Below are 25,854 nucleotides of genomic sequence, written 5' to 3'. Positions count from 1 at the left end.
CACTCTGACTCGAAGCGGCAGCACACACTGGCGGAGCAATACAAGATGGATGACTGCTGCTACCCACGAAGACGAGGCCGGGAGGAGGGGGGATGGCCTGGCCAGACCGAGGAGGGGGTGCAAGCCTCCACAAAATGCACTAACAACCCCTCCAAGGACGGGGGACCTCCTAGCCCGAGCGTCTTCCAAATTGCCGCCATTTTGGATGCCTCCAACTCTGGAAGAGAAGAGATTGATGAAAAAGCCTCACCTTTCTCGGGAATCAAATAAACTCCCGAGGAAGAAGGGGCTACATTACAAACATTAGCCTGGCGGCCTCCTGATACTTCCATTGATGAATCAATGGAAGAAAAGGAAGGAGACGCAGGGACAATGCTACTATGAGGGTTAATTACTGCAGGAGACGAAACATCGGGAAAAGGTGCAAAACCTTCCCAAGTAGGAAGAGTCGAAACCATCCATGTTCTCTCTTGCCATAAAACGACCTCCACTGCTCCTTAGGACATGCTTGGCATTCCATGCAAGGATTCGTAATAGTACAAAAATTAGAACGACACCTACTGCACGTGATGTGAGGGTTGGTCGCTGCCAAAGCCAGATAATGAGAACACGGAAAACCTGGAACTCTGGGGCACATACGCTGACGCCAAGAAGGACCAGAAGCAGCCATAATTATACCAGCCAAACACACACACACACTAAACAGAAGCGAAACGGGCAATAAACCGGAAAAAGGCCAAAAGAGGTTAACACGACTCTTGCACAGGCGGTGAAAAGAAAGACTGATGCGTGATCATAGGTGAATGGTCTTCGACCATCCTTCACCCAATCTATGTATGCGTTGCCAGCAAATCACAAGAAATCCTTGGCTGTTCAATCTCGTTTTTTCCAAAAACCAAGGAATTTCTAGGCTTAGGCGCTAGGAAAAGAATATTTTTTTTTACCTATTGTTAAGACCAAAGGTTGCTTTCAAGTGATGAACAATGAATTCAATTTCTAATTCCTTCATAATGCCACTCCCAGGAAAAAAAGGCATACTGATAAAAATCTATCACAGAAAGAAAAGGGTTCCCAGTTGAAATATAGAAAAGTGTTGAGTTTTCCAGAATTGAAGGATTGCAAGCTCATTGGTCTTCAATAAAAACTTCAATCAAATTTGTTTCCTCTTAGGGACTTAGAAATTAAATTAATCAACCCCACAGGGGGGGTGGGGGGTCTTCCATTAAAAATCTAGGCAATCACAGAAAAAAAGGCCCTTTGGGAAAAGATGGATTTTATTTAAATCCTCCCTTAATTTCTAGACGTCAGATTATGATATGTTCTATTTGGAGGTAAACACAGTGAACTTATGGTATATTTCTTTTTCAGAAAAATCTGAACAGCAACCACTTGTAAGTGTTTGCATTGGATATTTTTTGTGAGCTGTATCTTGCCTCATTAACATAGCACTTCCACCATGAATCCCTACTTGCTCATCATAATCAGAATGATAAAATAAGTATTCTTTAGGACATATGATTTTTTGTCCAAGCATAGTCGCTTGCAGAGCAATGCATACTGTAAGTTTTCTTTGATTAAAATTTGTATAGATTCATATTTGGCTTGCATCCCCTGACAGTTCCACTGCAAAATTGAAAGCCTGCGATCCATTACTACTGATAATTAATTATTATCTTTTACACGTTTTAACCTGGGAATATTGCTCTGGATAATTGCTCTGGATTTCTGAGAGGAAAGTTCATTACTTTCATTTTCACTTTTATCTTTTTTTTTCTGATGTTCTCTCTCTTTTCCTGTGATCTGATTTGGACCGAGTTCCATTGGATGTTGCCGTGGATGGTTGCTGTTGCACTGCATGAGTAGCTGGCACTTGTGCACTGGACTGTGGCTTCTTAATTACTGATGAAAATGTAACTCCCAGTCTTATTTGAAGTTCTAGTACTTTCTTTCTGGCGTCTTTAAACTAAATCGTTTCCATAACTTTAACTGTTTGCACCTCCTTCTCTAAATTAAATTTAATGCAAATTTTTGAGGATGCAGGATGATTTTCTCCACAATTAATACAAGACGGTGGCTCATTGCATGGTCCACCTGCTTCTTTGCCACAATTACAACATAAAGCAGGTTCTTAATTTATTTTCTTTCTATATTTCTGGATCAAATGACCAAACCATCTGGCAGTGGTAACACCTCAAAGGTGATGGTATGTATGACTAGACTTTGAAGTTCAGCCATCCTACCTTGATAGCATTAGGTCATTTATAGGTATTAAAAGTGAAGATCAGCGTTGCCAGGGGAACAATCTGATCCCCCTCCTTCCTTCTCATTCTGACCACCTTTGCCACATTCTGCTCTAATTCCTGCTGAATTTCTTCAGTGTCTAATAAGAGCAGTTCGGGAGCATTTATAACTCCTCGACTTTGGTTATGAATAGGATGAGGGAAACACGTAACTTTTCACCCTACTAAGGTATTCATCTTGAGCAATTTTTCACTTTGTTCAGGTGAGGAGACTTTGACTAATAGGGTCCCATCATCTTGTGGAAGAATTTTTGGTAGTTACATAAATTATTAATTTCTCTGCTTGCTTTAAATACACTGATATTCTGCAATACATCATCTTTGAGTCTAAGAACTATAAACTTATTGTATGAATCTAATTCATACATACCAGGAAGAATCTCAATTTTTCCTTTCTTATTAGTCAGGATATTTAAGTTCCTTGAATTCAATTTTGCATTTTTCTTTCTTTCCAAAACAGGAGAAGAAAAAGGTTCCATCGTAACGATGTTCGAACCTGAATTATCCATTGCCAAGTCCATTTCCATGCCAGGGTCAGATGATAAAAGAGGGGGGTTGGCCATATACGTATACGTAAAGATATAATTCGTACGGGTAATCACCTCACCCTCAGTACTAAGGCGTCGTGATGTCCGTCAAGATCACAACCCGGCACCGAAGGCAGGGTTTGACATGAAACTTTCCCCTCGCTCGACCACGTCGGGTATTTAGAGTTCTACAGGAGAGGTGGCACGCCATCCATCCTCACCTTCCATCAAAGCCAAAGCAAAAGTCAAATCATATTCAAAACCAAGCCAAAAGTCATTAACATAAAATCCATACCTAAATAGGAGGAGGAGGTAGAAAAATAGAAATAATTTACAGCAAGACGAAGAGGCTGACTAATTTTGTTTGACCAACAGCTGGGTCCCAAGGACCAGTGAGAAACCATCCCCATCAGGCATCAGGGCCCAGCTGCTGTTCCCTAAGCCCCCTACCCATGCCAAGGGGTCAGCATCTAGGGGGTCCCAGGAATCAAATTAACTCCCGTAGAAGAAGGGGCAACATTACAAAAATTAGCCTGGGACCTCCTGATACTTCCAGTGGAGAATCAATGGAAGAAAAGGAAGGAGACACAGACACAACACTACTATGGTGGTGAATATTGCAGGAGACGAAGCATCGGGAAGAGGCGAAAAACCTTACCATGAAGGAAGAGTCGAAACCCTCCGATGCTCTCTCTTGCTATAAAACAACTTCCACTGCTCTTTAGGCCATGCCCGGCATTCCATGCAAGGATTCGTTATGGTACAAAAATTAGAGCGACACCTACTACATGCGATGTGGGGATCGGTCGCCGCTAAAGCCAAAACATGAGAACACGGAAAACCTGGAGTTCCAGGGCACACACGCTGATGAGGCCAAGAAGGAGCAGAAGAAGCCATAATATCAGCCACACACACACTAAACACAAGTGAAACAGGCAATGAACTGGGTAAAAGCCGAGAGAGGGTAACCACAACTCTCGCCCAGGAGGTTAAAGAAAAGACTGACGTGGTAGCGTAGGTGAGTGGTCCTTGACCACTCTTCACCCGATCTACTCATGTGTTGCCAGATATAACAAGATTCCTTGCTTTCATCTGCTTTTTAACCGGATCCAGCTAGGCGCTAGAAATGATCCTATTGTTAAGACCAAAGGTTTGTTCGCGTATGAACAAAAAATGTTTCCAGCCTTTCTTTTCAAATTTGTTTACACTTTGGATCAAGGACTACCTAGACCTACATAATTTTATCAGAAATGTAAATCACTGATACAGTCTTAAACTGATAATCTTACATCCATGAAACTATCCTCTGTGGTGTCCTCAACACCCCTGATACGAAGGTATCGAGCACCCCGCATGAAGTTCTGCAATCGGTCTTGGCTCACACACACCTGGAATCAATGAAAACTCCTAAACGTACAATCTAAACTTGAATATCCTGACACAAGACAATCAAATTTTATACTTAAAAATCATGTTCTTTAATGCATATCTCTTACATTACACAAAATGGCAATGAAAATGAAAACATGAATGAATTGGCATATGGGGCTTTCTGAGACAACTATGGAAAAAAAAAGATAACTAAGTGTTACATAAGCATGAAGAAACAATATTGCACATGGAATTTTTGCAAAAATGTCAATATTTTATTGTTGTACAATAGTGTACAAACAATACTTTTATGTGTACTTGTACTATTACTGAATATAAATAGACCAGCAACTCCAGGCATATTTAGGCAATTACTGAAGCTAGATGTGTTCCTGGTTACAGGTAGTTTGCATACATATGTCATGAAAAAGAACACCCACAAACTCAAACTTGCTGCTATTAAAATGAGTAACTTAAAAGCAAGAAGCTGAGAGAAGGGAAGCCCACTGCAAAGTTATGGCCTTTAAGCTATTAGTCTAGAATACAGTCATGGCAAATAAACTTTGAACCAAACTCCATTACATGATGAAATATGCTGTCGGGCTTTTACTGCGATTCCCACCATGAACAGTCTGTATTTTCTCGTTCTATTACATTTATTATTGTTGAAAGTCTGACAATAGTACATATCTATTTCTTGCTTAGACTATAAGGGGAGGGAAAAGTCAGTAAACAAGGTGCATTTCAACTCATTTGCTCCAGGCATATCCTCCTAGCTGGTTACTGCTTCATTTTGTACTCTTGCGTGATTGATGATTAAATATGACTATAAAATCCTCATCAATTGTAAAGAAAACTGAGATTGTTTCATGATGGAGAGCTGGGAAGATTATGAGAGCCATAGCAAAAGAGATGGGCCTTGCCAAAAGTACTTACTCCATGAGGTGCAACAGCGCCAAAACAGCCAATTTAGAAACTGCACTGAAATGGAAAAATGGCTCTGGAAGACCAAGAATGATGACTGAAAGAACAGACAATATAATGAAAAGGATTGTAGTGAAACACCCATCAATGTTAGCAAAAAGTTTGAAGTAAAAAAATTCTATTTTACTTGGTTATGTATTGGAAAGAACTGTCCAGCATCATTTGCAGGAAGAACTTGGTCTCCCATCTTGTGTTGCAGCAAAGACGCCTCTCATTTCTATGGCTATGAAGATGAAGCAAAGGAAATTTTGCAGAGAATATCTGCATAAGACTGAAAAAACTGAGAAAGAGTTGTATTTAGCAATAAATCCTGCTTTAACATCATTCATAGCGCTGGCAAGACAGTAAGGAGGCACTGTGGATCGAATCACCATGCATACAGATACAGTTAAACCTGTACTTGCGATCAGGAAGTTTTGGTTTGAAGAAACGGATGCATAGAAATTTAAAATTTAGCTCATTCTATGCCAAAATGATTAAGAGATGTACTTATATTCTGAAAGATCCTTGAACCGTTGTGGTAGAATGGGTTTGTAAATGGGTTGTGTGAAAAAGTGTAATATTTAATTATTTAAAATATGACATTTTTATAATAAAATAATTTTTTTTATATAGTACTTACCCAGTAATTGAATAGCTATATTTTCTAACTACACAGCAGCTAAGATTTAAAATTCGCAGTTGTGATATTACAATTTGTCGTAAATTGTATTTTTCCTAACTATACAAACCTGAGGTCCTTTAACATAAGGAATGTAATCAGTGCCAGCTGGAACCGGTCATAAGCTTTCGAACAAGGTGGTTTGGTAGCCCAACTGTGAGGTGAAGCTTCACATTGCTTTAGGCCCAGGAACAGAGTGAGGGGTGGCATGAGGTGGGACTATGTATAAAGGACTTCAGGTTTGTATACAGTTAGGAAAAATACAATTTACGACAAATTGTAATTTGTTCCGACATGAAATACAAACCCTCGGTCCTTTAACATATGGAAGACTCATTTATTGGTGGGTGGAATCTGAGTCTTAAGAATAGACTGGTGTTTGTCCGTCCTTGGTTCCCTCCCTGGTCGTAAGAGCAGAGGGAGGGATCCTAGCCTCTGGCCAACTGATCTGGGTGTGCACCGCAGGATCAGTGGTCAGACCTCTGGACCAATTCATAAGAGGGAGGCAAGCATGCCTCTTATGAATAGCAAGAGAACTAGTTCTTACTCAAGAGCCAAATATAAGGTCATGGGTTTGTCTCTTGTTGGTGTCCACTCCCCCACTTGTTAGGGGAGTGGTGGATAACCGCTCCTATCCGTAATGAAAGGGACACGACGGAGCTCGGTTGCATAGCTTACCTGCATTAGCCTCCTGTCCAGCGTAGTGACGACCGCAGCCCTCTACCCACAGGTAGAGGAGACAAAGGAGGAGGAAAAGAAGTCAGTCACACTCTCATTCACTCGTCCATTCACGCAGTCTCACAAGGATGCCATGCTGTTCTGTCTGGCGAGGGAGCTGGGTAAGCTACACAACTTGTTGAGCAGCCACACGGGTCGCAAGGAAAAAGTGTCCAAGGACCAGTGGGTGATATCCCGAAGATAAAAAGATGTGAAGGTGGTCTGGTTGGCCCAAACCCCTGCCTTCAACACCTGTGCCACGGAGAAGTTCTTGTGGAACGCAAGGGTTGGACCAATACCTCTGACTTTGTGGGCTCTCGGATGAAGGGTACCGGTGTCGTCACTCTTATCCGAAGCGCACGCCTTCCTGATCACCTCACGAAGCCAGAAAGTGTTCTTGGACACCTCCTTCTTGGTAACCCCGGTGCTAATGAAGAGGCGTCGACACTCAGGCCTGAGGTGGTAAGTTCTCTTCAGATTGCGCCGTAGCGCCCTCACAGGACAAAGCAGCATCTCATCCGCATCATCGTTGGTGAAGTCCTTAAGGGAGGAGATTGTGAATGACTCGAACCGGTCATCAGGAACCGAAGGGTTCTGAGTCTTCACTACGAAATCCGGGACGAAATTGAGCGTCACCGATCCCCATTCCCTTGTGTGCTTTACATCGAAGGAAGGACCATGAAGTTCCCTACTCTCTTCGCCAATGCCAGGGCCAGCAGAAAGACGGTCTTGAGGGTTAGATCCCTGTCTGATGACACCCGGAGTGGCTCGAAGGGTCTTCGAGTCAAACTTCTAAGGACAAGAGTCACGTCCCACCCTGGGGGCCTGAGTTCCCTGGGTGGGCAAGACCTCTCGAAGCTCTTCATCAGGAGGGAGATCTCCAAGGAGGTGGAGATGTCCACTTCCCGCAGCTTAAGGACTAGGGCCAGGGCGGCTCAGTAGCCTTTCACTGCAGAGATGGAGAGGAGCTTCCGTGGGCGAAGGAAGACGAGGAAATCCACTACCTGCTGAAGATTGGCTCTGAGAGGAGAGAGACCCCGTCCACGACACCAACCACAGAAGACGGACCACTTCCCCTGGTACACAGCTACAGAGGACTGCCTGAGGTACCCAGCAATCTCTGTTGCTGCTCAGCGAGAAAAGCCTCTCACTCGCAAGAGATGGTGGATAACAGCCAGCCATGAAGAGACGGACCGAACCAATCGGTGGTACTGTTCCCTGTGTGGCTGGCACAGGAGGTTGTGCCAGTGGGGAATCTCTCTCGGTGCCTCGGCGAGAAGAGCCAGCCGGTCCGGATTCCAAACGGCCTGGCCATTTGGGTGCCACCAGAATCATCCGAAAATTTGCAGTGACAAGCACCTTGCTGATCACCTTGCAAATCAGACAGAACAGGGGAAAGGCGTATACGAAGAGGTTGTCCCACAGATGTCGAAGAGCGTCCTCTGCAGCTGCCCATGGGTCCGGCACCACTGAGTAGAAAACCTCGACTTTTCTGTTGTGCCGGGTGGCGAACGGAGCCACGAGTGATGCCCCACAGGTCGAAGAGCCTTTCCGACACGTCTGGGTAAAGGGACCATTCAGTCCCTATCACCTGATTCCGACGGCTGAGCTTGTCTGCCACTACATCCCTCTTGCCTAAAATGTATAGGGCTGACAGCTCTATCGAGTGTGCTACGGCCCACTCGTGCACCTACAACGTCAACTGTTGCAATGGGAGGAACACTAGGCCCCCATTTGTTGACGTATGCCACTACCGTGGTGTTGTCGCTCATCAACACCACTGAGTGTCCCATCATCCATTCCTGGAACTCTTGGAGAGCATGGAAAGCTGCCTTGAGTTCCAGGACGTAGAAGTGAAGGTGCTTGTTGTGATGGTCCAACACACCTGCAGCCAGCAACTCCTCCAGGTGTGCGCCCCATCCCTCAGTCGACGCGTCTGAGAACAGCAGCATCTCCAAAGGTTCCCGTCGTCTAGCCACCAGGCTAGGTCCTGCCTCACCTCCTCCGTGAGAGGCACGGGGAAGTACGGCGGGTCTCTTGCCTGTGACCAACACTCCTTTAGCCTCCACTGAAGAGACCGCAGGTGAAGACGCCCGTGAGGGACTAACTTCTCGAGAGACGACAGGTGACCGATCACAACCTGCCACTGCTGAGCTGGCTGCTCCTGTAGGGACAGGAACCGTCTGGCTGCCTCCCTGAAGCTGCTGATCCACAAGTCTGCAGGGAAGACTCGCCCTGCTACCGTGTCAATCAGCATGCCCAGGTACTTCATCCTCTGCTTGGGCTCGAGATCTGACTTCTCGAAGTTCACCACGATCCTGAGATCGCGACAGAATTTGAGGAGTCGATCCCTGTCCTGTAGCAACTGTGAGCGGGAGCTTGCCAGGACCAGCCAATCGTCGAGATACCTCAGAAGACGTATCCCTACCGAATGGGCCCAAGCAGACACCAGAGTGAACACTCGCGTGAACACCTGTGGGGCGGTTGAGAGACTGAAACAAAGTGCCCTGAATTGGTACACCGTCCCGTCGAGGATGAAGCGGAGGTACTTCCTGGAGGACTGGTGGATGGGTATCTGGAAATACGCATCCTTCAGGTCCACAGAAAGCATGAAGTCGTTCTCCCTGACAGAATCGAGCACGGAGCGTGTCGTTTCCATCGTGAACTGAGTCTGGCGAACGAATCGGTGCAGGGGAGAGAGATCTATCACTGGGCGCCAGCCCCCGATGACTTCTCCACCAGGAAAAAGTCGGCTGCGGAAGCCCGGCGACTGATCCGTATGATCTCCACAACTCGTTTGCTCAGCGTGGCTTCTACCTCTTGCCGAAGCGCTACGTCCCTGGCAGAACCAAGGACGTACGTCTGAAGATGGACGGGGTTGGAGGTGAGGGGTGGCCGTACCTCGAAGGGTAGTAGATATCCCTCCCGAAGGACGTCCACTATCCAGGTCTCGGCTCCGTAGCGCTGCCAAGTTGCCCAATGGCTCACCAGGCACCCCCTGACTTGCGGCAGCAGGTGAGGGGGAACGTCGTCCCTAGCGTTTCCCCTTCTTCGACTTCTTCTTCTCGGCTCCCCCTCAGGAGAAGGAGGACTGGGAGGAGGGCTGAGGGTCACTCCTTACAGCAGACGTCGAAGGCTGGGTCTTTCCTCTCGGCTTCGACGAGGATGTCGTCTTGGCCGCAGAGGAAGAGCTAGCCAAGCTCCTAGGCTTAGCCGCAGTGGCTCGAGGCTGCCCAGTTGCCTTCGAGACTGCCTGGTGGACTAGGTGGTCACTGTCCTTAGTGCGCTGCTGTTCCACCGCAGCGTCCACCATCTCTCTGGGGAAGAGAGAGGAGGAACCCAGTACCGGTCCGTTTCTCAGACCCAAAGCTGCCTCGTGACTTGCCGTCCTGGTAACTCGAGAAAGGACTGCTTCCCTACGTCTCAGCACCAGGTTGGCCCACAGGTTGGCCATCTGGTGGGCCAGGTAGGAGATCGCCCTACCCCCAGACTGACACAATCTCCCGAAAGCCGGGTCCCCTTCGGGAGTGATGTTTCCCGAGGAGGCCGCGACCTTGGACGCTGTGAGGGACAACAGGTCCAGCCAGGAGACTGCTTGGAACGCTGCCATGGCAGTCGATTCCAAAGCCAGTGCCTCTTGCTGCGAGAACCAGAGGTTCTCGGCCAGCAGCTGTTGAAGAGAGAGACCCGGAGTTAGCCTAGCTAACTCCGGGTTAACCTGTTTGAGCTGAAGCAGGTCCTCCGACGGCACAAAAAACCGCCTCTGCTGCGGTAGAGGAGGGGGAAGTAGCTTGGACGACCTGCCAGACCGAAGTGATCCCTCCTGTCTGGAGACGAGAGAGTCCACCTGGCCCAACACACTGTCGGCCAAGGCTGATCAGGGCAGACCCACTGTCGTACTGGGTTCCTTCTTAGGACCCCAGAACGACTCCAGCCTTGATGTAGGCTCGGAGGGCGGGAGCACCGATCCTTCCCCGAGGTCACTGTGCTGACGAATCAGCACGATGACCTCTGGAAACGACCTCTGGATCTCGGGAGTGACTACGTCCTGGGGAGATGGACCATCAAGTCCATCCAGGGAGAACGCCTCCTGAGATCCTCCTCCTTCCACAGGAAGAACCACGACAGACCCCTCTTGGTCTCCTCCAACCACTTGGGCGTACTATCTGGTCGGTCCCAAGACCGTGCCAGGTTCGTAGGCCCTCGTGGAGGGACCGCGAGAAGCGCACTCCTCGCGGTCGCTCCTAATCGCCTCGCTCCTCCCAGTGTAGCCCGAGGAGGTTGAAGGGATAGGAGAGGAAGACCTGACGCTCCCCCTCTGCCCACTAGCGGAGCCGGTGTGCTGGGGGGGGTGCAGGCGATCGCCAATCCGCGGTGACGATCGAGCTGCAGGCCTAGTCGCACGGTCTCCCTGAGGAGAACCGCTGGACCGAGAATGGTAGTGACGGTCCCTAGCGTCAGGAGACTGGCAGAGCGTCGCGTCAACCCTGGGGACTGGCAGATTGCCACAAGAGCAATTGCCGCAAGAGCGATCGCCAGTCTGGCGGGAGTCACCTGAGCGACTGCCACCAGTCTTCCGCTCCGTGCCTGGGTCCTGGCGGCGAGCAGGCTCAGCTGCTTGGACCCTGGCTGCACGGTCACCCGTGGGCAACCGTACACGGTACCACTCACGAACGAGCGGCTGAGACAGAACCTCTGGCACCGGAAGAAGAGGTACCGGTGTTAGCCTGTACCCCTTCGGTCCCCGTCTTCTTCTTCCTTGCGGAAGGAGAGAAGGGCCCGGTTCCCGAAGGAACAGGAGGACCAGCGGAAGCCCCAGCTGTCCCACCGGAGTGGGACAGACCCTTAGAGATCTCTGAGCGAGACTTCTTGGGGGGGGGAGGCTTTCTTCTTCTTCCTCGGCTGTGGGGCCTTGGAAGTCAAAGGGGAAGAGGCGGCTGCAGACGACGACGAAGAAGACGACGATGAAGACAACGACACCTTCCTCTTCTTCGTCAGCTTCCTCAGGACCACCGTCAGGTCCTCCATCCAGGACAGAGCTGGGGCAGTTGCCGAAGCAACAGGGCCCAGCTGCACCTGTCCGGAGGGAGCTGTGGTGGGAGCAGCAACACCACGGGCTGGAGTGACGACGGCAGGAACTGGTACAGGAGCGGCAGGAACTGACGGCAGATCGAGTGGGGAACTCTTGGGGGCACCAAAAGTCAGGGGCTGGGGCGAGGGCAGCGAAACCAGGCGGCGGGGTCATCTCCCTCCATGGCAAACACGGCAGCGGGGCCTGGACTGTGGCTGTTGGGGTAACCATGGCCACGTGCTGGGTGTAGAGCAGATGAGGAGGATCCGCATACCCCGGCATCAACGTCTCTGGTCCATGGGTCACCGGCCTGTATCCACGCGCAGCCAGGTGGTACAGCAGCCCCCGAATACTCAGTGTGCCCGGGAGCCCAAGCGAGTACCAGACTTGCTTGAGATCACCACCCGCGGCAGGCATACCTGAGGAAGGAATCGTTGGGTTAGTAGGGGGGGTTCCCACTCGCCAGGGGTTGGGGGGGAGAGGGAAAGTCCCCACCCCGAGCGACCAGAAGACCCCGAGTACAACTGAATGTCGGGGTGCCGCGCCCCCTCCTCTACACTTGACTGATCAAGTGAAGAGGCGGACCGCAACTCGCCCCCCGAAGGGGAAGAAGCCATACACGGGAGCTGAGACAGAGGAAGGAAAGAGGAAGACATGTCCATAACCAGTGGAGTCGCTGGAGAGCCCTCCGACGACTCCTTGGTCGGCTTATGCGCCTTTTTCCTCCCCTCGTATTGCTCCCACTGCTCCCCCGACCACGATACACAAATATCACAGGTATCAGCGTGAGAGCATTCGTGCCCTCGGCACCAAGTACATAATGCATGAGGATCTACTTCGTAGAGACCTAAAGACCCCACACCTACGGCCCTCCACGCCAAGGCACAATCTGCGGCTGACTGGGGGCGGGGGGTCTCTCCGGCTCGTGGCCTTCCTTTTCACCACGAATAATACAGTAAACAAAGAAAAAACCCAGTACAGTGGTACCTCAAGATACGAAAGGCTCAACTTACGAAAAACTCGAGATACGAAAGCTGACACGAAAAATTTTACTGCTCTACATACGAAAAGTTTTCAAGATACGAAAGGTTTCTGAAAATCCGAGATTCGCCCGATAACAATTTTGAAACTCACGCCGCGCGCCGCCATCTTAGTTCTAGTAGACTCGCCACCATCCTCCTGCTCTCCCATTGGTTCCTGATGCTAGCCAAGCCATGAGATCCTTCTCTCCTATTGGACAGCATCCCTCCCATCATGCATCTTATACGTACGTACGTGGTGGCGTCCCTACCCCTGCCACCTAGTAACAGAATCTTTATCGTACGCATGCGGCATTCGTCCGGTCCAACGATTTCGTTTAGTAACGTAAATTCATTAGTTATTTTGTTGTGCTACTTTATCGTGTTGTGAGAACCTAATTAGTATACGTACTACATACGTAACTTAATTACGTACAGTACATATAGTCATGGGTCCCAAGAAAGTTGCTGAAGTTCACAGAAAGAAGAGAATGCTTTCTATGGAGGCAAAGATGGAGATAATAAAAAAGTATGAAGCTGGTTTGCGGTTGAGTGTGATCGCTAAGGAATACGGCCGAATCCGTCGACGATAGGCAACCATCCTTAACAGAAAGAAAGAAGCCATCAAAAGCAGCTACACCTTCCAAGGGCGTGACTATTTTGTCCAACAAGAGGAGCCATGTGCATAATGAAATGGAAAGGCTGTTTCTTGTATGGATCGAGGACAAAGAAATCGATGGTGATACAATAACCGAGACGGCAATCTGCCAGAAGGCCAGCACTATTTTCGGCGATTTGATTGCCCAAGCCGAAGACGACGGCGGAAAGGGGACATCAACTGCAACCCCAGAGTTCAAGGCTTCTCATGGGTGGTTCGAAAAATTCCGTAAACGGACTGGCATCCATTCGGTGGTGAAGAAATTGAAATTACGTAAAGTATAAAAAAGTAAAAAGAAATGTAAAAATCAAAACAAGACAAAATAAATTTTATTTTAAGTTTTTTGTAAAGTTAAGTGTTATAGTTTTGTTAATGTGTTTGGTAAAGTTTAGTTTGTTTTTCTGACATTTTTTTGTTTCGTAAAGTTAAGTGTACGTATCTGCCGTTTGTCGTCCTCCTCCTCCTCTGCCGCCACTTTCGGAGATAGTCTCACTCGAAAGGTAAGCTTCCACATTTTACGTTCCAGTAATAATATTTCTTGTACACTAATATACACTTTATTTACAGGTTTTGCATTTTTGTTATAAAGTTACATATTGAATGGTCCAAATTGTTGTAGTATTTCATTGTTTATAGGTCAATTTACCTTTATTATGAAATTTACTAGGGTGTTTTTGGAGGGCTTGGAACGGATTAGCCATTTTACATGTAAAATGTGGTCCAAGATACGAAAACCTCATGATACGAAAGGCGCCTCGGAACGGATTAATTTCGTATCTCGAGGTACTACTGTACAGTGTTCCCCCCATATTCCCGGGGGATGTGTACCAGGGACCCCCGCAAATAGCGCAAAACCGCGAATAGTTAGAACTCCCCTCTAAAAAGGCCCATGTCTGCCTATCTTGAAAGTTCAAATACCAAATGTATATTTATAGTATTATCCTACATCAAAAATACCATTGAATTGGTATTATTAACCCTCTCTTATCGCCGATTGGATGTATTAAAACGTCGTGTCAAAAATGTCTCCCGTATGCCGATTGGACGTATCATACGTCGGCTCATAAAAGTTTTTTTTAAAATTCGCGGAAAAATACTTATAGGCCTACCAGCTGAAAACTTTTGTATCACGCGCCTTGGGGGATGCTGGGAGTTCACGGATCAAGGCGTTGTTTTGTTTACAATCGCTACGCAGGCGCGCAAGCGCGAATTTCTTTCTTATCGCACTAAAAAGTATCAGTGACACATCTCGGAAATTATTTCGTCACTTTGACATAATTTTGCACCATTTTAAATTATCCTTTACATGAAGTATTATATATGAAAATGTGCGCAATTTCATGTAAAATACAACAAAAAAATACTCATGATTGTAGCTTTTATCAGTTTTGAAATATTTTCATATAAATAACAATAAGTGCAAAAATTTCAACCTTCGGTCAACTTTGACTCTACAGAAATGGTCCGAGAAACGCAATTGTAAGCTAAAATTCTTATATTATAATAATATTCAATCATTTGCCTTCATTTGAAACAATTGGACGTCTCTAGCACAATATATTTCGATTTATGGTTAATTTATGAAAAAAACGTTTTCCTCACGTTCGTGCGATAACTCTTCCGATAAATTTTTCGTGCGATTGTCCTAATGTTTGCACCCTTTTTAAATTTGCCGTTACATAAAGTTTTATATATGGAAATGTGCGCAATTTCATGCACAATACAACAAAATCAACCCACGGTTGTAGCTTTTATCAGTTTCGAAATATTTTTATATAAATAACGTTAAGTGCAAAAATTTCAACTTTCGGTCAACTTTGACTCTACTGAAATGGTCGAAAAACGCAATTGTAAGCTAAAACTCTTATATTCTAGTAATATTCAATCATTTACCTTCATTTTGCAACGACTTGGAAGTCTCTAGCTCTAGGCACAATATTTCGATTTATGGTGAATTTATGAAAAAAAAAAAAAAACATTTTCCTTACGTTCGCGCGGTAACTCTTCCGAAAAAATCAGAATTTTTTTGTGCGATTGTCGAAATGTTTGCACCATTTAAAATTAGCTGTTACATAAAGTTTTATATATGAAAATGTGCGCAATTTCATGTAGAATACAACTAAAAAATGATTGAAGGTTGTAGCTTTTCTCTTTTTTTCAAAATATTTGCATATAATTCACGATAAATAGAAAAAAAAAACCACGTTCGGTCAAATTTGACTCTACCGAAATAGTTGAAAAAACGCAATTGTAAGCTAAAACTCTTACGGCCTAGTAATATTCCGTCATTTTTCTTCATTTTGAAAACAAATTTGAAGTCTCTAAAACCAATATTGTGATTTATGGTGAATTTTCGAAAAATATATTTACCTTCACTCCGCGCGCCGATTCGCGGCCAAGCAAGTCTCCGAAATACGTACATCGCATTATCCTAATATTTGCTCCTTTTCATATTAGCCTTTTTATAGAGTTTCATATATCAAAATGTGCGCAAATTTATGAAGAATACAATAAAAAATAATTGAAGGTTGTAGCTTTTTCCATCTCCGAAATATGTGCATATAAAAAAATATAATATAAAAATTTCAACATTCGGTCAAATTTAACTCGTCCGAAATGGTCGAAATCTGCAATTCTAATCTAAAACTCTTACAGTATCGTAATATTCAATCATTTTTTTCTTTTTCTTATTTTGAAACAAATTGGAAGTCTCTAGAACAATATTTAGAATTACAGTGAAGTTTTTGAAAATAATATTTTTTTTACGTCCACGCGTTACGAATTCGTACATCACTTTGTGATAATATTTTTTCGGTGTTGCTTTTATTGTTTTATTTTACTATGTAATTATATATCAAAAGGATTGCAATTTAGTTGTAAAATATCAACGAAAAAAAAATTAACTCGTTAGCTTTGACCGTTTTTGCACAGCGTGATTTGAATACAATTATCTATGAATTTTTTTTTTTTCGCTACATATATCGCATTATTTACATATGATAATGATATTATTTTTCATTTCTGATGATTGCATACTAAACTTCAAGCAATGACAAAAAAATGAACCAAAAATGAACTCTTAATCTTCAAAACTAAGCGCGCTGTGATTTTTTGAAAAAATTATTTTTTCCGCTTCCGCGCTCACTCCAAACCAGCGCCGGCATACAGGAGAGGTTTTGATTTTTAGGGCTTCGGCGTAAGAGGGTTAATATAATTCCAAAGTCATCTTAAAAATTAAAAATTTTACCTTTAGAAATATATAAACAGCCAATAACAGAGAGAGAGAGAGAGAGAGACGAGAGAGAGAGAGAGAGAGAGAATAACTCCTTACGATACCAATAGATTGAAAGGAACTTCTATAGGCAACACTTATTTCCCCTTCCATAAATACATATATCTATTCCAGAGGAGGGAGAAAGACAGGACTGAACAATTATGTTTGTCTGTATATCAATTCTTTTGCTGTGAGAGAGAGAGAGAGAGAGAGAGAGAGAGAGACCGAGACGAGAGAGAGAGAGAGAGAGAGATGAGAGAGAGAGAAACAACAATGAAAACCTTATGTAATATCCTACATCAAATCTACCTTAAATTATTATCATATTAATGTATTAATCTTAGAGACTGTATCAATATAATTTCAAAGTAATCCTAAACATTAGTACCCTTAAAGGTATATGCGTACATACATACATACATACATACATACTTCTAACACTTGCAGACAAGAGAGAGAGAGAGAGAGAGAGAGAGAGAGAGAGAGAGAGAGAGAGAGAGAGAGAGAGAGAGAGAAGAGAGAGAAATTGCATGAACACTTGGTGGCAACAACACAACAGCTGCTCCCCTCCGTCCCATTACTTGATATGTTGACAGTTTTAGTACCTGGAGTTTGAGAGAGAAGACTGGGATTTCCTTCATTCCTACATAATTTTCAAATTTATAAACTAAAATCTTACTAATTCACTTTAGTATTTTCTTTAATGAATTGATATTGCTGTATACATTAATATTAATATTTGAAAATATGAAATCAATTGTTTATCATACAAAAAAAACCATATATCTCTGAAAGAGAGAGAGAGAGAGAGAGAGAGAGAGAGAGAGAGAGAGAGAGAGAATTATTATTTTTACTATGTGATATCATTTAATCTTATTAAACTTACTAATACAGTATAAATCAGTATTAACATTTGAAAATTAGTAAATCATTTTTGTACCATAAAAATGCATTTAGTTATGAAAATAACATAAAAATACACTAATTGGTGATGATTTTTGCCGGAAAATCCTGCGAATAGGCGAATCCCCCACAAATAGTGGGTAGATATGGTCCAGAGAGAAATCCGCAAATCAGTGAGTCCGCGAATCCGGAGAACCCGAATACGGGGGGAACACAGTACTTACAAGCTTTCACACACAGAAGTACTACAGTATTTGAGAAAAAGTGATGACAGACTTCGTAGAGAAGCAAACAAAGCATATGACACAGCAGGCAGAGCGGCGAAGAGCACGTCTTTTTCCAATAGCAGCCAAAAGCAAAGTGAAGCTTCACCTCCCAGTTGGGCAGGACACCCGACTATCGGACAAGCAGTTAATGTTTCAAATTTCTTATTCCAACTAGTTTTCATCGCCAAAAATTTTGAATCAAAATCAGAAATGACTTCATTAGTTACTGGTTGTACAGGTGGCAAAACATCAATTAATTAGGAATCGGAATCACATGATACCAAAACCGAAGAACCAGAACCATGGGCATACAAGTCAGGGAAATTATTAGATACAGGTCCAGGTACCGATTTCTTTTTCTCCTTAATCAATCTTTTATGCTGCAAGATTCTTTGATGTTTAACATAAGCTGTCATGTCTACGTCCGACCAAGATTTACAGAAGTCGCAACGAGAAGTCAAGTCACGAACCTGTCCACAAGAAGTTACAAAAGTCATGGGGTTCATACTCCCTGCTACCCATCCTTGTCCCACAAGCCTGGCAATTCCTGATGTTGCTAGCAGAAGGAAGCGTCGAATCATCTTGACTATCCATTGGACTGTTGGACAGGTCACATAATTCTGGGTCACGCAAAAGTTTGTCAAAACAAAATATTTACCACAATAGAAATAAAAGTTAATTCACTAATTTTGTGGCTTTCATAAATGGTAAGTAACATAATGCCACATCAACAATTAATGAGAGCTTTAAAAGCACAAAAGGTTTCGGAAATTTATAAAGAGCGGCCGTGATGTAAGTAACACGGATGCTCGTTAACAACTGATTTTCAAGGGAAGGTTTTGTAACTGTCAACGGCAGTGTTGCCAACTGCCGGACAGAATAAGAGGTAAAAGGTTTGCCAATGTGGTAGATTTTGGTGTGGTTTTGGGGGATTTAGGGCTAGATAAATTATATTAAGGTAATGTTTATTAATATTGGAATGTATATCTAGTTGGGAGTGTCAGGAGGGATTCCCAACTACCGGACCAATAGTTAACTACCAAACCACCTTGTTTGAAAGTTCAGTGGCCATGTCCAGGCTTTGCCTTAAGTATTTCGTGTTGTAAAGGACTGAGGGTTTGTATATCGTGTAGGAACACTTATTAAATATTGAGAAATGTTAGTTTAAAAGGCGTGCTGTTCTTTGTAAGGAATACACTGAAATCTCCATACTTTCAGCTAACACAACTATCAGTCACAGAACAAAGATATTCCATGCAATACTATAAAAAGGGGATGTCATGGTAAGATTTATTTATTGGTGACATACTTTCCCAGAGTAGATGAAATACTTTCTTTCATCATGACTCTGTACGACATACGTACATAAACATCAAAGATGATTTTACTATATTCTTTTGAAATAAAACAAAATAAACTAGCACATATTGTAAAGTACTAAACAATGCTGTATTATGCCTGAAAACAAGGCATAATATGATGCATCTCATATACTGTACAAGGCTTTTTCAGCTGTCATATATCACGTACCTGTCCAGTATACATAAATTCAACCATAGCCCTTAATTCAGGATAACGAATTTCCATAGGCAACAAAATAATGGGGTCCTTCGATGGGTTTTCCTGTAAATAAAATTTTATTTACTCTCAAAATACCAAATATACAACTATGTACAGAACAACTAAGGTATAATTAGATGTGGACTGAAGTGAATTATCTTGAAAATCCATACCTACTCTTACTCTTGTGAAAAATTATTTTTATAAATATTTTGCTAACAAGTATGATAAATTCATGTCTTAGTTTCATGACAAAACTCACCACTTTACAAGAGCTAAAATCTGGAGTCGATACTTACGCGAAGAAAGTCTCTAAAGAATGAAGAGCAAGCAGCTAGGATTAATTGATGAGCCCTCACTCGACTGCCATCCCCACAAACCACAGTGACATCAGCCATCTCTCCCTCACGCTGCAGAGCGCAAAGGGTACTAACAAGGGCTTCATGGTAGTTGTTCCAGAGAATACAGTATTCACCATCGTCCATTTCTGACAGTGACCGTCTGCAGATAAAATAATACGTACCATTCATCAGTAAGTTATCTTTACACTGGTACATGCATGAAATATGACATTTTTATGATAAAATAAAATTTTACATATAGTACTTACCAAGTAATTACATAGCTAACAGTTTCTAGTATCAGCAGCTAAAATTCAAAATTTGTGCTAGCGATTCTTTTGTTTTGGCTATGGGTAACTAGCCCGCCCACTTTCGGGAAGAAAAGGCACAAATGAGCCAGGTATTTCAATTTGTGTATGACTAAGAATCCATGTGCAGGGAGGAGAGGGGGAGGGCTCCCGTTGCATAATTACTTGGTAAGTATATGTAAAAGTTTATCTTATCATAAAAATGTCATTTTTACATATGTAACTTACCAAGTAATTACATAGCTGATTCCACATTGACATGAGGTGGGATACATGGGCTATTCTACCCCAAACCATTAAGCGTCAATGAATTTGTGAAAAAAGGCTCACATTGTAAAAATGCTTGTTGTTTCCTTACCTTGTAAAAAAGCTCCTGCAGGAAAGTACTACCTCTGGTCAGTGCTCATCTTATGTAGTAGAGACAGGGCAGGTTGGCCCAGGTTGCCTGCTTTCTTAGTGGGAGCTTTGAAGCAAAGATCATGATTTAACACTTGCAAAGACTAAAAATGATATTGTTATGATACAATAAAGTTTCATACATACTTACCTGGCAGATATATACATAGCTAAGACTCCGTCGTCCCCGACAGAAATTCAAATTTCGCGGCACACGCTGCAGGTAGGTCAGGTGATCTACCGTCCTGCCCTGGGTGGCAGGATTAGGAACCATTCCCGTTTTCTATCATATTTTCTCTTTTCCCACCTGTCTCCTGCGGGGAGGCTGGGTGGGCCATTAATCGTATATATCTGCCAGGTAAGTATGTATGAAACTTTATTGTATCATAACAATATCATTTTCGTACAATCAACTTACCTGTCGGATATATACATAGCGATTGACACCCTTTGGTGGAGGGTAAGAGACAGCTAACATGGAATAGACAGGTAAACAACATATGTTGTAGGTATAAATAAACCTTGGTTCCTATCTGATAGGTGGTAGACTTCATATGGCTGTTGCCAAGGAGTCTGCATCACCTCAAGAAAACTTTAGCGAGATATGTGATCTGTGGCCAAGAGTTCTTGTGGGTCTGCCGATGGGGTCTTATCCACTTACTCGGCAGAGCCTAAAAGGTACTTGTCAATGGGTGCTAATCCACTTATATGACAATACACCTATGCCTATTGGCATAACTAAGGAGCGCAACACAGATCCCGATCACCTGATCCTAACACGAGGGTTCGCGCTCAAATTGAAAAGAGTTATCCCCACACTCCTTTCAAAAACCCCAATAATTTCACTAAGTTAAATAACTTTAACTCAAAGTTAAGGATCAGTGTCGGCTCCTTATCCCAGTAACGTATCCGCAGAAACATATAAACCAAAAGAGAAGGATCTCTCGTAGGTTAACTTGACATCTTTTGTGTAATGAGAAGTCAACACAGAGTTGCCTCTACTGTACAACACAGCTAATATGTCTTAAATGACATATTGTTATGTAAGAACAAGAATTTGCAAAAGCGCGCACTTCCTGCGCTTTTAATTCTCAGCTGTTTGAAGGAATCAAGTCACTTATGAAGTGCTTAGGAGATCTCCATGTTTCAAAGAAAGACCAGGGCTTTTTTTGAAATGGATCTCTCCCGTCTGAAGCCTGAAGCCTGGCAGGAACCTCGCGCCTGGCTGGTGCTTTGCTCTTGGTTGGAGCCTAGCGCTTGTCTGGTACCTTTCGCTTGACTGGCGCCTCGCAGCTGGTTGACGCCTCGCGCCTTAGCTGGAGATTCACGCCTGTCTGGCGCCTCGCGTCTGGCTGGCGCCTGCGCCAGGTTAGCGCTTTGTGCCTGCCCTGGCGCCTCGCGCCTGGCTGGCGCCTTGCGCCTGCCTGGAGCTTCGCGGCTGGCTGGACCCTCGCGCCTGCTGGCGTCTCGCGCGCCTGGTTGGCTCCTCCCCACTGGCCGGAGCTTCGAGCTTGGTAGAGTCTCGAGGATGTCTGGCAATGTCCACATCGGACACTCTTATCTGTCAGATATGTTCGCATCTAGCGCATCTGGGCCAGGTTGTAGGCCCGGTCTTTCTCCTCATCAGACAATGACAGTGTTCTTGGGGCTGTCTGCCTCTGGCGTTTTTTATGCCTGTTTTGGCATATGGCTCCTGGTTGGCGCTACAATTGTCGGAAGTCCTGAACATCCACAATAGTAAATACAAGACTGGAGAAGGGTGGAAGAAATTCTTCCACTTTGAGCTTTGGCCTCTCCGGCAAGGGGAGGTGATTGTAGTCAGCTACATCTAGTATACGATAGGATATCTAACAGTACGGGAATAAGAGTCTTCCTCCAAAGAGGATCCTTCTTGAGTACTTCCCTTGCTCTCGAGATCTCTTCTTACATGTTGAAGGGGTTTCTCGTTGCAGAATCTTCCCTATCCTTGCCCAAAGGAAGGGAAGAAGCCTGGAAGTCTAAGGAGACTCCGAGCTGAAATGGGAGGACTCCACCTGATTTCTAGCTTTTTATTGTATCCATCTGAACACCTTCTGGGAAAGCATTTCGAGACCGTTCATCGCATTCCAAAGACTCTGTAGGCAAACGTTTGAACCATTCTACTGTAGATGAAACGTAGTACCCTGCCTGGACAACGAAACCTCTATCTGAAAAACATTGAACTCAGGAATAGGGGATTTTAGTTCTTTTTGCCAGACATACTATGCTGGCAAGAACCCATTGCCTAGTTTCCATAGAATCTGATGCGAGATTCCAATGCTCAAAAAATTCACTTGTCTTCTGGTCGTTTAGGACCAAGAGAAACAAAGAATTCCCTCATAAAAATTTCTCAAAGAAGTTTGATGAGGAGCAGTTTCATCTTGTCGGAACATGGAATCTGTGGCCACAAAAAAGATCCCATTAGAAGTACATGATATCCTACTCTTGTCATATTGAGGTATCGGATAAGATCTCGAAGATCTTAATCCTCTGCTATCTCCAATTCCCTTTGTAGAGACAGAGTATATCCTTTTACTGCGTTCTTTGATAGCAGATATATACAAAGGTGATTCTTCCCCCTGAAAGGAAAGAAAAAAACCGCTATGTGGTTCACAGAGGTACTCTGGAATAAGAGGACAGTTTTCCTCATTCCCTCTAGCAACGATCTGCAGCAATTCTATGACTTGGCCATGACTATTGTAATTTACCTTGAAAAAATCCTCTCATTCATGTCCACTTCTGGTCAGTCTGCACGCAGACAGACTCAGAGTGGAGAGGTTGTTAAGGTCCATTTATAATAGATGCTGATAGAATATCCAGACTCTCTTGGAAAGACTTCCAAAACATGCTGTGAGAAGAACGTGACCTCTGTGAATCAAACCTCTTCTTCTTCTTCCCAGCTTGTTCCCATTTTATATACGGGGTCGCCGTTTTGGATGAGCCATTTCCATCTATTTCTATCTTGTGCTTCTGCCTCATCAATTCCCTTCTCATTTAAGTCTCCTCTCACACAGTCCTTCCATCTCTTTCTTGGTCTCCCTCTTTTTCTTCTTCCTTGCACCTCCACCCCCATAGTATGTCTCCCAGCGTGGTCCTCATCTCTCCTCAACAGGTGTCCATACCATCTCAGCCTCCCCTCCTGCACTTTCTTTGATACTTCCACCACCTTAGTTGACCCCCTTATGTAGTCATTTCTGATCCTATCCACTCTTGTTACCCCAGACATCCACCTAAGCATTCTCATTTCTGCCACATCCATCTTCTTCTGCTCTGCTTTTCTCATGCTTGCTGTTTCCGTACCATACAGCATTGCTGTTCTTACCACCATCTTGTGAAATTTTCCTTTTAACCTAAGCGGCACTCTTTTGTCACAAAGAACGAACCCGAGGCCGCTCTCCAGTTGTTCCAGCCTGCCTGTACCCGATGTTTTACTTCTTCTTCCATACCTTCCTCCAGCGTTAACAAAAGATCCCACCCAAACCCTATGATATTGTCATGTTACAATAAAGTTTTATACATACTTACCTGACAGATAATATACTTAGCTATAGACTGCCGTCGTCTCCGACAGAATTTCAAATTTCGCTGGCACACGCTACAAGGTAGGTCAGGTGTCTATCTTCACCGCCCCTGCCCCTGGGCCCTGGGTGGCAGGACTAGGAACCATCCCCGTTTTCTAATCAGAATTCTTCTCTTCCACCTGTCTCCTGCGGGGAGGCTGGGTGGGCCATTAATCGTATATATCTGTCAGGTAAGTATGTATAAAACTTTATTGTAACATGACAATATCATTTTTATACATTCAACTTCCCTGCCAGATATATACTTAGCTGATTAGCACCCATTGGTGGTGGGTAAGAGACAGCTAGCAACTGAAATAGACAGGTAAACAACATATGTTGTAGGTATTAATAAACCTTGGTTCCTACCTTATTAGGCTGAAGACTTCGCGGCTACTGCCTTGGAGTCTGCTTAGCCTCAAGAGCCTCAGCGAGATATTGATCTATGGCTAAGAGTTCTTGTGGGTCTGCCAATGGGGTCTTATCCACTTACTCGGCAGAGCCTAAAGGCCTTTGTCATTGGGTGCTATTCCACTAACATGACAATACACCTTGTTTCAAGGAGCACAAAACCGATCCCGATCACCTGATCCTAACATCCATGTTAGTTCTAAGATTGTAAGGGAGTTATCCCCGAACTCCTTACACAAAACAACCAAAAACTCGAAACATAATTACACTTTCATTACAAAATATACAAAAAAAAATTTTGTATCCCTACTAGTCATACATACCCTTGATCCCCTACCAGCAATGACACTCTGCTCCCGTGCGACAGTAGTGAGCTTGCTAATAGAAAACCAAGCACATATCTGACAAGAGGGTTTTTGTACGATAAGAACACAAAATTAAGGATCAGTCTTTGCTCCAAGACCCAGTACTGTATCTGCTGATACAAAAGGACCTAGCGAGAAGCACTTCTCATAGGTCACTCTCACATCCTTCAGATAATGAGATGCAAACACTGAATTGCACCTCCAATATGTAGTCTCAATGATATTCTTTAGAGACATATTCTTTTGGAGCGCCAAAGACGTTGCTACTGCCCTCACTTCATGAGTCTTGACCTTTAGAAGACCGAAGGATTCCTCCGAGCAGTTCTTGTGAGCGTCCGTAATAACGCTTCTCACAAAGAAAGCCAAGGCGTTCTTGGACATGAGTCCTTTTGGGGTTCTTCACCGCACACCAAGACCTTGTTGACAAGCTCCCATCGTCTCTTCCTCTCTAAATAGTATTTAAGGAGCTCTCACTGGACAGAGAGATCTCTCTATCTCTCTGCCTACAAGGTAGATAGGCCTTTTACCTCAAAACTTCTTGGGCTGGGCCAAGGTTTTGACGGGGGGTTTTCGTTCTTTGCCAGAAACATTGTTCTGGAAGAAACAGATGGCATCTCCTTTGAACCCCACCGTGGAATCCAGAGCGTGTAATTCGCTCGTCCTCTTGGCTGTAGCGAGAGCCACCAGGAACAAGCATTTCCTAGTGACGTCGCGGAAGGACGCCAGATGTAAAGGCTCGAATTTATCCGATGAAAGGAATTTCAGGACCACGTCTAGATTCCAACTAGGTGTTCTAGGAGTAGCTGCTTTCGAAGTCTCAAAAGATCTAATTAGATCGTGTAGATCTTTTGTCGTTAGCAATGTCCAGGCCTCGATTCCTGAATACTGAAGACAGCATGCTTCTGTATCCTTTTATTGTCAGAGACAGATAGGTGTGATTCCTCTCTCAGAAAGAGGAGGAAATCGGCAATATTCACTATAGAGGTACTGGAGGAGGACAGCTTCTGACCCTTACACCACCTCCTAAAGACTTCCACTTTGACTGGTATACTTCTTCTCGTCGAAGCTCTGCGGGCTCTAGCGATAGAGCCCGCAGCCTTGCGAGAAAAGCCTCTCGCTCTGACAAGTCTTTCGATAGTCGAAA

The 25,854-nt window shown here is 44.3% G+C and overlaps 1 protein-coding gene across 8 annotated transcripts in view; it reads right to left on the bottom strand.

The window, feature by feature from the left end:
• LOC135221671 (longitudinals lacking protein, isoforms H/M/V-like) overlaps nt 1-25,854 on the bottom strand; it is a 196,436-nt gene that overhangs the window by 128,308 nt on the left and 42,274 nt on the right. For all 8 annotated transcript variants that reach the window (XM_064259387.1, XM_064259388.1, XM_064259386.1 and 5 more), the window contains exons 2-4: nt 19,611-19,812; nt 19,282-19,374; nt 4,117-4,215 (exon numbers count right to left, since the gene is read on the bottom strand). In XM_064259387.1, coding sequence (XP_064115457.1) covers nt 4,117-4,215; nt 19,282-19,374; nt 19,611-19,796 — 378 coding nt within the window. In that variant the 5' untranslated portion in view covers nt 19,797-19,812. The remainder of the gene's footprint in view (nt 1-4,116; nt 4,216-19,281; nt 19,375-19,610; nt 19,813-25,854) is intronic.

This window comes from Macrobrachium nipponense, chromosome 3 (assembly GCF_015104395.2).
Source record: "Macrobrachium nipponense isolate FS-2020 chromosome 3, ASM1510439v2, whole genome shotgun sequence".
NCBI classification, from domain to species: domain Eukaryota; kingdom Metazoa; phylum Arthropoda; class Malacostraca; order Decapoda; family Palaemonidae; genus Macrobrachium; species Macrobrachium nipponense.
The sequence above is the reverse complement of the archived record's forward strand: the minus strand, read 5'-3'. Positions and strand labels throughout refer to the sequence as shown.